Consider the following 11327-nt stretch of genomic DNA (forward strand, 5'->3'; position numbering starts at 1 on the left):
GGGGAAATCCGGCCGTGTTGATGCCCATGTAATACGGCAGCAGGATATCCGAGACTGTGGAACCTGCCTGTGGCTCAGCCGCAAGCCCTCCGGCATTGCTTTTTGCACGTAGTACTAGACGAGGGCTTTCCACCTCGCCGGCATCGCTGGTCCAGTTGCCGACCTCTGTCCAACATGTTGTGAGAGTAGTCTCAAGTTACGAGCTCGATAAGGGTCACGATGGCGTATTCCGTAGTCCCCTTAGGCGATGGTTGTTCCCGTTGATGTTCTGGAAATGCTCTCAATTCACTCGTGAGATGCAAATAGGCATGTAGTACGGTATTTTGAGTGTCTGTTGGCCCATTGACCGTATATAGTCCATTATCGCTCCACCAATCTACTGATATTCAAGACCATCACTACCCTCCGGTATTCCGCACACCCTGTATGTCTACGTAATGTTTATTGCACGAGGAAGAGCAGCATGAAGGTAGTCGACTTCAGAAGTTGGTTTATAAAAAGCCTAAGTGTGTGGCTAAGCTCAACTATGAATGTGGAAGGAGTCTTAGGTAGGTTGTTCAACAATGTTAATAGGGGAACAAGATGATTGGCGACGGTGTGTGACAGCTTGATAGAGTGGGAGGAAGGGAGACGGTTGGAAAGTACTGCAATAGATTGCAAGTGATGACTGATAAAAGAACATGTCAGCATAAGATAGTGACGAATGGTCAGATAATTTGTAGCTCTGCCAGTTTCGTCGTCGTGCCCAACATAGCAATCATGGATGCAATCAACGTCATGAGTCGAAATTGATTTGGATCTGCCCCAGTAGAATGTCAAGAAACGGATTGGGGTGTGTAAATAGGAAGGAACACTGACGCTAAAAATTCATGTTGATGCTGATGAAGGTAAATGAGAGACAGCTTGTGTACTTAGGCTCAACGGGTCTGATAAGAAGAAGCGAAGAAGTCCTACCAAGCGCTGAGTTTCCCTACCTAGTGAGGTGGTCCAGAGCTTGAAAAGAAGAAGAAACAAAAGTTCCAGCAACTAAGCACAGACCTCTATGGTTTCCCTCTTTGTAGGCTCTTTGTGGAAGCCAGTTTGTGAGGTTGACTCAATTTTGAGAGTAGCTGAGGAGAAAGCGAGCCCAAGTTGAAAAGGGGCTCAAGGATCAGTTTTCTCTCACCATCCCATCACCTGTCATTCCATCTTTTCTCCAATTTCCTCATCACCTTCCGAGCCCAAACCCCGTCTCCGATCAGATCCATCGCGAATTGACTCTCTTATCTCAGCGAGACTTACGCTCCATCAGACGTGACATCGACATGTCCGAGAACATCGACACCGCCTTTCCCGGTATCGGTTTGTCGGGCGCCGAGACCGTAAAGTATCGGTGGCGAAAATCCGGTAACAGGTTCACCCCCGTCAATGACCGCATCGATGAACTCGATGATATGAGCGACTTCCGTTACGATCCACGTGCGGAGAAGGCACAGTGCGCCTCACCTCGCACAGAAGCAAGGGACTCGGACTCTGCGAGTTCGTCGAGAGAAGATAGTCCCAAGAAGCTGGGGAAAATGGCCTCGCCGGTGAAAAAGGTCTCGCCATGGAAAAAGGGCTCGCCTGGTAAAAAGGGCTCGCCTGGTAAACTAACACCGCGTCGCCGAAAACAGATGTACGCCCGTCGCCGAGCGCGCTCAGGTCGTCATGCCGAAGAACAGTCGGGAGCCTCGCAAAAGTCGGAGGGGACCAACAACCCCAAGAGGGTGATCTCAGAATCTCTCAGGTCGCGAGCCAACCTCCTCGACCCCATGCTCCTCGCACTTTGTGACGTTGACGAGCTTTGGTACCAGTTTTCCCGAAGTCTCGCCCCCAAACGCATGTGGGAGCATGCCTCCTACAGGGCCTGCCAGAACAGCCTCTCCGAACTGGGAACTTGGTATCAGCAACGCGGAGCTGCAGCAACCTGGAAGGCGGTGGACTCAAAGCCTCCTCAACCGCCGTCACCTCCGTTACTCGCAGTAGCAGCATCCCTTAGCGCCGGATTCGACTGGCTCCGTGCTGTCGAGAAAGTTGATTTGACCTGGTACTATCTTGGCCAGCCTCCACCCCCTTTCTGGGATGGGTTCAACCCCGCAAAATCCAAACATGTCAATATGGATCTCTCTGCGTCGAAGCAAGTTCAATGGGGCCGGCGGCGGCGGCAAGAACCCCCACCCACATGGTTTACGGACGAAGTAGAGAGTCTCAAGTCTGTATCGCAGGAACTGGATGGCTATGATCTGCAGTCGAACATCTCCGAAGATGTTGGCATGGACGAGGTGTGTTTACCCCAAACCGAGGGACTACCGACGCATTGCAAGCTAACAGTCTCAAGCCAGTACTAGGCGACGTCGGTGAACTCATGTCTCCTAACCGTTCAATTGCCGCCTCTGGACATCATGAACTGCCAGGCACAATCTCGACTCTCAACCCAGGAACTACGGTCCCTGATCAGGATGCAGACTTTCTTCTCAGAATTCAAGCCGAGGAAGCTATTGAAGATTTTCTGGAAGGGAAACTCCATCAAGAAGCAGAGCCTCGGAAGGTCAACATGGATGCAGCCCCACCAGAGAAGCATCGCGGCGTCAGCGAGCCCCGTCTTGATCCGACCCCTCCACCGGCTGAGGCGGTCTTGGCCAACCCGGAAGCCAAGGATAAATCCACGTCTGGACAGGCCGAGAAGGCCGAGAAGTCGAGGCTGCTGCGGAAGATGAAGGCAGCGCCTGAGATGAACGATACAGACCTCGTCCCTTACGAGGCTGTTAAGGACCTTGAGCGGCTCTGGGATTTGCAGACCCAGGAGCGAACGATCACCAAAGCTAGCATTGACCTGATTGAGGCCGTTGAGGGGAAATTACGAGCGGCCAGTGGCGCCCACATCGATCGCTGGTCTGCTTTCCTCACCTCGACTCGGCGCGAGGCTTCAGAGAGACTGGGACAACTCAATTCGCAAGCTGCCCAGCTTGCAGACGAGCTGCAGGCGGCAGCGAGGCAGAAGGTTGGCAATGCCCGAGCAGCCTACCTCGAGACCCCATGTGGCGAAATCGAGCAGTCGCAGACGGGCGGCGTGGTTGATGCCATGGAAGAGATCAAGCGGGCACAAAAGGAACATGAGGAGGCCTCCAACAAGAGGATGCGTGAGATGGAGGAGGAGCTTGAGGAACTTCGACGAAACGCCAAGAGGCCTCGGTTGTTGGGCTGGCTGCTTGGATGAGGCTGCTGCCGCTCCATTCGTACAAAGCCTCTATTGGGCTGTCAATCATTTGTAGCAAAAGGATTTCGGGGTTTGGCCAGGGGGTGGCGTGTCGAGTTTCTACGATATTCTTAGTGTACGATACTGCTGCGACATCGAACTACAACCAGATAGTAGTCTTGAGTGCTTCTCTTGTGAAACTAGATGGCACAGATTAATGTCTAATATCTAATGTCTAATATTAAACCATGGGTGCAACATCAACTCACTTGAATGCCTCCTCTACACTCATAAGACATCTTGTCGTTCCTGGCAAAATGGTATTCTGCGCGAGTGGCTTGCCGCGGAGACTTTCTCTTACTTCGCCGAATCATTACGTAAATGCATTGAGAGCTTCACTGAGAAGCGGTCTTGCTGTATAGCACGTCGTAGGTGGAACTTGTGAGCTGATAACACAGCGCAAAGATAATTCTTAGATCATTTTTGCGCTGCGGATGGGGGAGTATTTTATTTCTGTTGCCAACCTGTCAACTACTCAAAGTCTCGACTGAGTAATCTTACTATCTATCACTCAACGGGAAACAAGCCACCCAAGTACAAGTCTTCGTCGTTGCGGGTTGCGGGGAGATGGTTCCCCACTTGCCTATTTCGTTAGCTCAGCTTCAACTAGTAAGCTTGTGCTTATTGATAACATCATCGATGAAGACAAGCGACTTCGAAACCACCCTCAAAGAAGCCTATGACATTCCGGTACCTCAAACACTGCAACAGCCCCGATACAAAGTGATTACTTCCTTCTATACCCCACAGCAAGGTAAACATTATGGTGCAAATCTTCCTGTTCGTCACATCCCCAGTCCCAGTGCCCCGCAACAGTATGGCTCAAGTCTGATGATGACGACACGCAGGACAGGTGCTTCTGGCTACATCGGCGGCGATGTGCTGCACCTGGTAGCCAAGACACATCTGCACCTGGTAGCCAAGACACATCCCGACTACATCATCAAGGCGCTTGTCCGCGACATAGCCAAAGGCCAGCAGATTGCCAAGGCCTTTAGCAATGTCCAGCTCGTGGAGGGAGACTTGGACGCCACCGAAACCATCAGAAGAGAGGCCTCCGAGGCCGATGTTGTGCTTCGTACGTGACTCAACTCCGGGTCCATCGAAAATTTCCACATGTACTGACGCTGAAAACTCTATCACAGACCTTGCAGCGACTGGCCACCTGAACAGCGTGAAAGCTATTCACTCGGCCTTCCTGAACTCTGTCCGCCAAAAGCCAGCCCACTGGATCCAGATCTCGGGCGCGTCCGCCCTCGCCGCGGCCGAGCTTGCAGACAAATCGCGAGCTTTCGGGGCTCCGAGCGACCTGGTATTCGACGATTTAGACGACATAGCCGGCATCACCTCTATGATCAGAGGCCATCCGTCGCGTGCTGTCGACAACTACGTGCTCGACGTGGCAAAGAGCACGTCTAGTGTTAATACCGCGCTCGTATTCCCTCCTATCATCTACGGTCAAGGTCGTGGGCCTGTCAACCAGCGCAGCATCCAGATTCCCCAGCTGGCGCGCGCGACCCTGGAGCGCGGGCAGGGAGTCCGAGTTGGCGCCGGTCGGAGCCGGTGGGGAGATGTGCACGTTCACGACGTCAGTGCGCTCATCCTCCGGCTCCTTGAAAAGGCTGTTGAAGGACCGGCGGACGAAAGACTGTGGAACGAGAATGGGATCTACTTGACTGGGGTCGGAGAGCTGGTCAGTGTCCTTGTTGTTCGACGAACCCCGTTTAGCGGTCCCATGGCCTCGCTGACAATACTACTTTGCTTTGCTCTAGTCATTCGGCGAGATCTCCGAAAAGGTCGCGACGGCCGCGGTCAAGCAGGGTCTCATATCCGACCCGACGGTTGAGCAACGGGATGCCGAGGCCTTTGACGCTCTGATCCCTCATGGCACGGTGCTCTATGGGACAAATGCCAGGAGCCACGCTCGTCGCGCGAAGGAGTTTCTTGGATGGCAACCACAAGGAGACAGTCTAGAGCAGGAAATACCTCGCGCGGTCGAGGCCGAAGGCCAAAAAATGAAGGCTTGAGTGTAATTTCCACCATTGGAAATGCATGATGTCTAGGTTGTCTTGTGGTGGCCAAGGAGGAGGAACGTCACTCTAGTCAAGTTCGGTGTCATTTGCATCGGCAACGTGAGCAAGTACAAGTAGTACCCAGAATAGGTCACGACACGGATTGCCCTACTACCTGAGGCTGGAGTGTTCAATAGCTGGTAAAGCCACTGCTGGCGCCCTCGGCAAGGGCCTCAGCGTGAGAGGCGCCCTGACTTCCTCCGACAGAAGATCTAGATGGTCTCGCAGACCAACATTCCCCAGCACGCGTTCTAGCTGTGAGAGGTATGATGTTGTTGTGAGCTTGGCATAGCTTGCCGGTTCTCACTACTGCCACTCGGTTCATGATCCGAGATTCCCTCCAGGCCTGCGACCACACATAGGTAAACATTGGCAGTCGGCTAATGCTCGATATTATTGGTGAGGTATAGATCAACATGCTCTATGAGCGCTGTTTACCTGTACTGAGTCTAGCCTCTCCCAGTGTCATGCGTGCGTGATGCTGGAAATGTCTCGGAATCGCGCGAGCTCAAAGAAGGTGAGCGTGACGAGGGTGAACACAAGAGCATTCTGAAAACGGTTTAGTAGCCAAGCTTTAATCGACTTAAGCTTGCCTCTCCCACATGTTTCGTTCTCGCTACAGCCTTTATCTGATGGGCTGAGCCCAGCTCGACGGGGCCGGCTTAGGTTAAAAGGAGATTGGGTTGGAATGGAGACACATTAGGCTAACTGTGACAGCACAAGCGCCGCCACGAAACGCCATGCAAGCCCATTCCGCCCTGCATATTCGAGTAGTCAGGCACACGACGGGGTATGACAACCACCCTTGCTCCCTAGTCGCATTGCCAGCCGGGTGAGGCTGCGCTTAGGGAGGCAATGTGCGCTCATCCCCAGGGCAGGCAAACGAGCTTGAGGAATGTGTCGACAATGCCACCCATCCTGACCTTTCCGGAGAGGGAGGATCGCTCCTTGGCGCTTCTGCTACCTGATGAGATTGAGGTAGGCCTGCGATACTTGACGTTGCCGCTTCTTCCGAAAGTCGCCAGTCCTTTGATGTCTTGGGATTCCTGGGGATCTCTCATGTTGTGATTGTCTGCTCCCCTCGGGTTGGGCATGAAGAATGTGGAAGGGACTCGCCCAAACTGAGTTGTGAACCTGGATTAGACCTCGCTAGAACGCGACTCTGATCGTATAGAAGATGCATCGCCTCGTGCTGGCTACCTATAAGACTGCCATGTCGCGCCTCCACTGTCTCCACGGGCATTCCCCCTCCCCCTGAACGTGAGGTTTCACACCACTCACTCGTTTGATAGTAGATAGCTTTTCTTTCTGGCCACACCGGGCCATCCATTTGTTACCAATAATTCGGCAACATGCGGGCTAGCTGGTCTGCGCTCTTGGCCTATGGCCTCGGCCTTGCCTCTGCGTTGCCCTTCAAGGTGCTCGTGGTGCAAGACTATCAAGACAGTTTCGAGAACAGATGGCTTGCTGCTCAGAGTGGTACCTACACTGGTGAGTCTTCATATCACAGGCCCGACAGCACATCGGCGCACCGCCGCTGACGAGTGCTCCCACCCGACAGTGACGACGGCTAGCAAGGTGGCCTTCGGCAGCATGATCAAGGAGCAGTTTGCTTCCTACGACGCAATCGTTATCGGTGATGTTGGAGGCTGCAACACGCCCGATGCGACCGCGCTCGACTGGATCGACTTCTCGCTGCAGAGCAAACTGGGAGCTGCAGTCACTGGCAACATCTACGTTCTCGGTACCAGTCTCTATGACAGTACCAACGGGAGCGCAATCGGGACCAACAACTCGGCTACCCAGACAGCCAGCGTGCTGTTCGAAGATGCCATGAACTATGTGACGGCGGGTACACGGACCGGCTTCTACATCTCCCTGTCCTGCTACTACATCAATACAGGGGGGGAATCCAACGTCTATGCTCTGAACGGTTTCTCCAACAGCAGTGCAACCTTTAAAGTGTTTGGGAACAGTGTATGCTACCTTGGGGTAACTATTAAACAGCCTGCTCTCTTCAACGGCTTGACCGACTCGTCATTCAGCGCCTGGTCCTGCCCGGTGCGGGAGTATTTCTCTGCATATTCCCCCGACTTCCAGCAGGCAGCCTCCCTCAATGCTGGTAATGGTCTCCCGTTTGCTCCCTTCATCCTTTCTAGAAGCAGCGTGTCCGACTGCGGAAACGGGATCGTCACGGGGAGTGAGATCTGCGACTCCGGAATCTACTGCCTGTCCGACTGCACGTGCCCGACGGGGTACGAGTCGGACGGCGATATCGGGTGCCGGTCCATGTGTGGGAACGCACAGATCGACACGAACATAGGCGAGGAATGTGAGCTGCCACGGCTGTCGAGGCGCGATCTGCTCGGCCGCAGCTACTACGCGGATCCCCTCTGCCTGGCCAACTGCACGTGCCCCAACGGGCCCGGGACCGAGCTAGGGCACTGCGCGCCTCTCCCGCAATGCGGCAACGGCTATCTCGAATCCGGAGAGGAGTGCGAGCCGTACAGGCCTACCAAGCGCTGGATGGGCCTGAGCCCGCGTGCTCGGGACATCGGCGACCCGCTGTGTCGGTCGGATTGCACATGCCCCAACGGGCCCGGAGCCACTCCGGGAAGCTGTGCTCCGCTTCAGCTTTGCGGTAACGGGGTTCTCGACCAAGGAGAGCAGTGCGAATATGTCAGGTTTGGCAAGAGATTATCGCTGTCGCTGTTCGGCCGAGAGCCGCTGCCGGATATCTCGGACCCTCTCTGCTTGACCGACTGCACGTGCCCCTACGGCGTTGGGTCTGCCGCTGGCAAGTGCGCCCCCCAGGCGATCTGCGGAGACGGCATTGTCAATCAGGGTTCTGAAGAGTGCGACGACGCCGGCGCGAGCCAGAACTGCACTTCCCTCTGCACCTGTGTCAACGGCTACGACGCCGTGAACAAGGTCTGCCTTAACGTCACGATCCCGGCGACCTGCGGCGACGGGACTGTCAACTCTGGTGAGGAGTGCGAGATCTCTCTGAATGGCGCCGACCTGTGCTCGACCGCGTGCAAGTGCATCTGGGGAGTCGAAGACGCCACCCTGAAGACCTGCAAGCCGGTCCCAGTCTGCGGGAACTCCGTCGTTGAGAAGGGCGAGGAATGTGAGCCGAAGAACGGGCTGGGTCGGCGTGCGTCTGATCCTGTCGCGGATGATGTCTGCTCGAACAAGTGCAAGTGCCTCTTCGGCCTGGCCACGGACGGAACCTGCAACCCCAAGCCCGGCACGACAACGACATCGCCAACGAGCCAGTCCTCCACCGTACCTCCTGTTTCGACAACAGCATCGTCTTCGCCCTCGTCCTCATCGTCGTCCTCGGCACCGACCTCGACCTCGACCAACGAGCCCCTGCCCCCGCAAGTCGGTATCTTCAGCTTCGTCGGATGCACCGGCTCCGTCCTGAGCTACCCGTCGTTCCGCTTGCAGACCTCCAGCAACCAGATGACCCTCGAGATGTGTACCGCAGCTTGCTCCGCCCACCTCTACGCCGGTGTCCACGTCGAGTAAGTATTCACCCCTTGCCTTGCGAGCAACCAGGTGACAATCGCTAACTTTGGCAAACTCAGGGACTGCTACTGCTCCGACTTCTTCGACGACGTCGTCACGGTCTCCAAGGACCAGTGCAGCGTCCCCTGCCCCGGCAACGCGCTCCAGAACTGCGGTGGCTACCGCTTGACCGACAGCAGGCTCGCCCGGCGCCAGAGCGGCGTGCCCGCCAACGCCCTGCTCGTCGTCTACCTCAACGACCCCGTCGCCTCGACCGCCACGCAGCTCCCGGCCTCCACCCTCCCGCCGACCTCATCGTCTTCCAGCAGCGGCGCCGCGCCCGTTCCCCAGACCACCGGCCAGACCACCTCGACTGCCACTGCCGTCGTCACGTCCACCGCCACGGCCGTGCCCTGCGTCAACGGCTGGTGCAACGCCGGCGGCTACGTCTTCGAGGTCTGCGTGGGCCTGCCGAACCCGGGCGAGATCGTCTTCGTGATGCAGGCCTGCGGCTGCCCCGGCGGCTGGCAGTACGTCCGGGCGGACTGCGACGGCGCCTCCTGCGCCTCCCTGGTCGTGTACCGCATCGTCCCCGTCGTCTCCGGTGTCGTCGTCGGAGACGTCGTCGTGTACGCGCCGCAGCCCTGCGACACCTGCGTCGGCGGCGTGACGTTCGTCCAGCCCGCGCCGCCTGCGATTGGCAGCGGCAGCGGCAGCGGCAGCGCTTCTCAGACCGGATCCGTCGTGGGACCGACCCCGGCGGTGGTGGTTACCGCCGGCGCGAGCAAGCTTACTTCGTTCTTGAGCGGCCTGATGGTGTTTGCTGGTGCCTTTGTGCTTTTGATTTGAATGGATCTGTGATAGCAGGGAGGATTCGTGTCTGGCTTTGACGTGTTTCGAGTACTACAAAATCAGTGCGCGAGTAATGAGGGATGAGTAGATAGTGGAATTTGAGCAAGGTGTTGCGGTGTCTCGTTAATACGATTTGCGGTGTTGCGTCAAGCAGTGTTTGAGGATCTCCAAGTGCATGTGTGATTTAGGGCCAGCTAAGCTCAGAATTGTTCTGACCTTCTTAGATCGCACGGCAATATCTTGATTTATTGATGGACTGGGTACTTTTTCGTCGATGGTATCTCGTTTTCGTTCGACAGGCGAAACATTTGTCTTCGTCCGCTTGGCCCATCGCATTTTTCTGCTGCCAGTAGCCATTTTTGACTCCCTCTTTCGCGGGCCCATCGTCGTAGAAAAAGTTGAAGAGGGGTATCTGGCATTGCCCGATTTTGAGTTAGAAATGTCCTTGTCATTTACGGATGGATTTAGCTATCGTGGAAGTCCAACACAGAAGACACCAGACATCTCAGGCTGTGGCCTGGGGTTTGCTGCAAATCCAGTGACTACAGCCTGATGGAAGTAGTCGACTTGCCCTGATGCTTCATCGTCATTGGAGTCCCAAGCATGCTGCAGCTCAATTCGTCGTCCCATTTCCAGCAGCAAGAACTGGCTCGCCTGAGGACCGATGCTGCAGATGAAGGAGGGGATAAGGTCTCCCCTGTCCATCACAAGGCGAGCGGCCAGTACATTCGAAGCCCATACGTTTGTAAAACGCCAGGGCTTGTATGTTCTGCTCGTTCACGTCTGTCGTCAATTGGGGATGGTCCGCAAGTGCCCTCTGGACCAAGGCTTTGCCAATGCCTTGGCCGTGCCGGGTAGGGTCAACAAAGAGGGCTTCGAGGTGTCCTTCATGTAGGAACATGAAACCTTGCGGTGTGTCAGAGTTGTCGACTGCGAGAAGCAGGTTCACCTGCGCAAATAGAGTAGAAACCTCGCACTCAATCGCCGCTCGGTCGACGTCGGTGAGAAAGTCATGAGTGGCGTCGACAGCCTCTCGCCAGATCTCCAGAATGTGAGCTTGATCCCTCTCGGTAGATGGCCGAAGTTGATACATGTGTGAACTTGTTGGACTATGTCAGTGTCTAGATGCTGGCAATGCTTTGGCTGATCTTTGTGCTGACTGTCTCCAGTTGCACCCTGCAAAAAAAGACATCAACTCTCTGCCATTGTGAGGGCACGTGCGTCACTAGCGCCTACCTAAATTCAACCTTACACATATTTGTTAGGCAATTTTAGCTGGACAAGTGCCCGAAGGGGCGGTCAATATACACTTTGTATCAGCTCATAGGCAGTAGATCACCAGTCTACATATCATGTTGGAAAGCTTCCGGCCATGTGACTCCCGAAGCTTCGGCCTGCTGGTGCCACAGAGCCGTTTTCTCATGCCGTATCTCCACCTCTGTCTTTAATGGTGCTGTAGCTAAGACCTCGATCAGAGGTGCGTCTGATAGTATCGAATGTGACCGCATGTCTCTCTATCTCTCCCTCAGGTGCTTGATGACTGCATGGGCTACAGCCAGGTCTCATCCCATCTGAGGCCTGCTGGCATCTCATGGGCTACAGCAAGTTTTCCCGCT

The 11327-nt window shown here is 55.3% G+C and overlaps 4 protein-coding genes across 4 annotated transcripts; 3 read left to right on the forward strand and 1 right to left on the reverse strand.

Annotated features, from left to right (window-relative positions):
* Positions 1-1304: 1304 nt before the first annotated feature.
* Positions 1305-3235, forward strand: E0L32_004124 (uncharacterized protein; the record flags this gene model as incomplete). The annotated part of the gene is made up of 2 exons (XM_031138500.1): positions 1305-2300; positions 2357-3235. The coding sequence occupies 2 exons, from the start codon at positions 1305-1307 to the stop codon at positions 3233-3235; spliced, it is 1875 nt and encodes a 624-aa protein (XP_030997840.1).
* Positions 3236-3913: 678 nt separating this feature from the next.
* E0L32_004125 (uncharacterized protein) lies at positions 3914-5301 on the forward strand (the record flags this gene model as incomplete). Its single annotated transcript, XM_031138501.1, has 3 exons — positions 3914-4352; positions 4420-4967; positions 5047-5301. The coding sequence occupies 3 exons, from the start codon at positions 3914-3916 to the stop codon at positions 5299-5301; spliced, it is 1242 nt and encodes a 413-aa protein (XP_030997841.1).
* Positions 5302-6698: 1397 nt separating this feature from the next.
* On the forward strand, positions 6699-9708 carry E0L32_004126 (uncharacterized protein; the record flags this gene model as incomplete). Its single annotated transcript, XM_031138502.1, has 3 exons — positions 6699-6837; positions 6908-8876; positions 8940-9708. The coding sequence occupies 3 exons, from the start codon at positions 6699-6701 to the stop codon at positions 9706-9708; spliced, it is 2877 nt and encodes a 958-aa protein (XP_030997842.1).
* Positions 9709-10324: 616 nt separating this feature from the next.
* Positions 10325-10804, reverse strand: E0L32_004127 (uncharacterized protein; the record flags this gene model as incomplete). The annotated part of the gene is made up of 1 exon (XM_031138503.1): positions 10325-10804. One exon carries the CDS (start codon positions 10802-10804, stop codon positions 10325-10327), a length of 480 nt encoding a protein of 159 aa, XP_030997843.1.
* Between the last annotated feature and the right edge of the window lie 523 nt (positions 10805-11327).

This window comes from Thyridium curvatum (genome assembly GCF_004353045.1).
Source record: "Thyridium curvatum strain D216 chromosome Unknown NODE_19_length_512963_cov_79.951035, whole genome shotgun sequence".
Taxonomy (NCBI): Eukaryota; Fungi; Ascomycota; class Sordariomycetes; order Thyridiales; family Thyridiaceae; genus Thyridium; species Thyridium curvatum.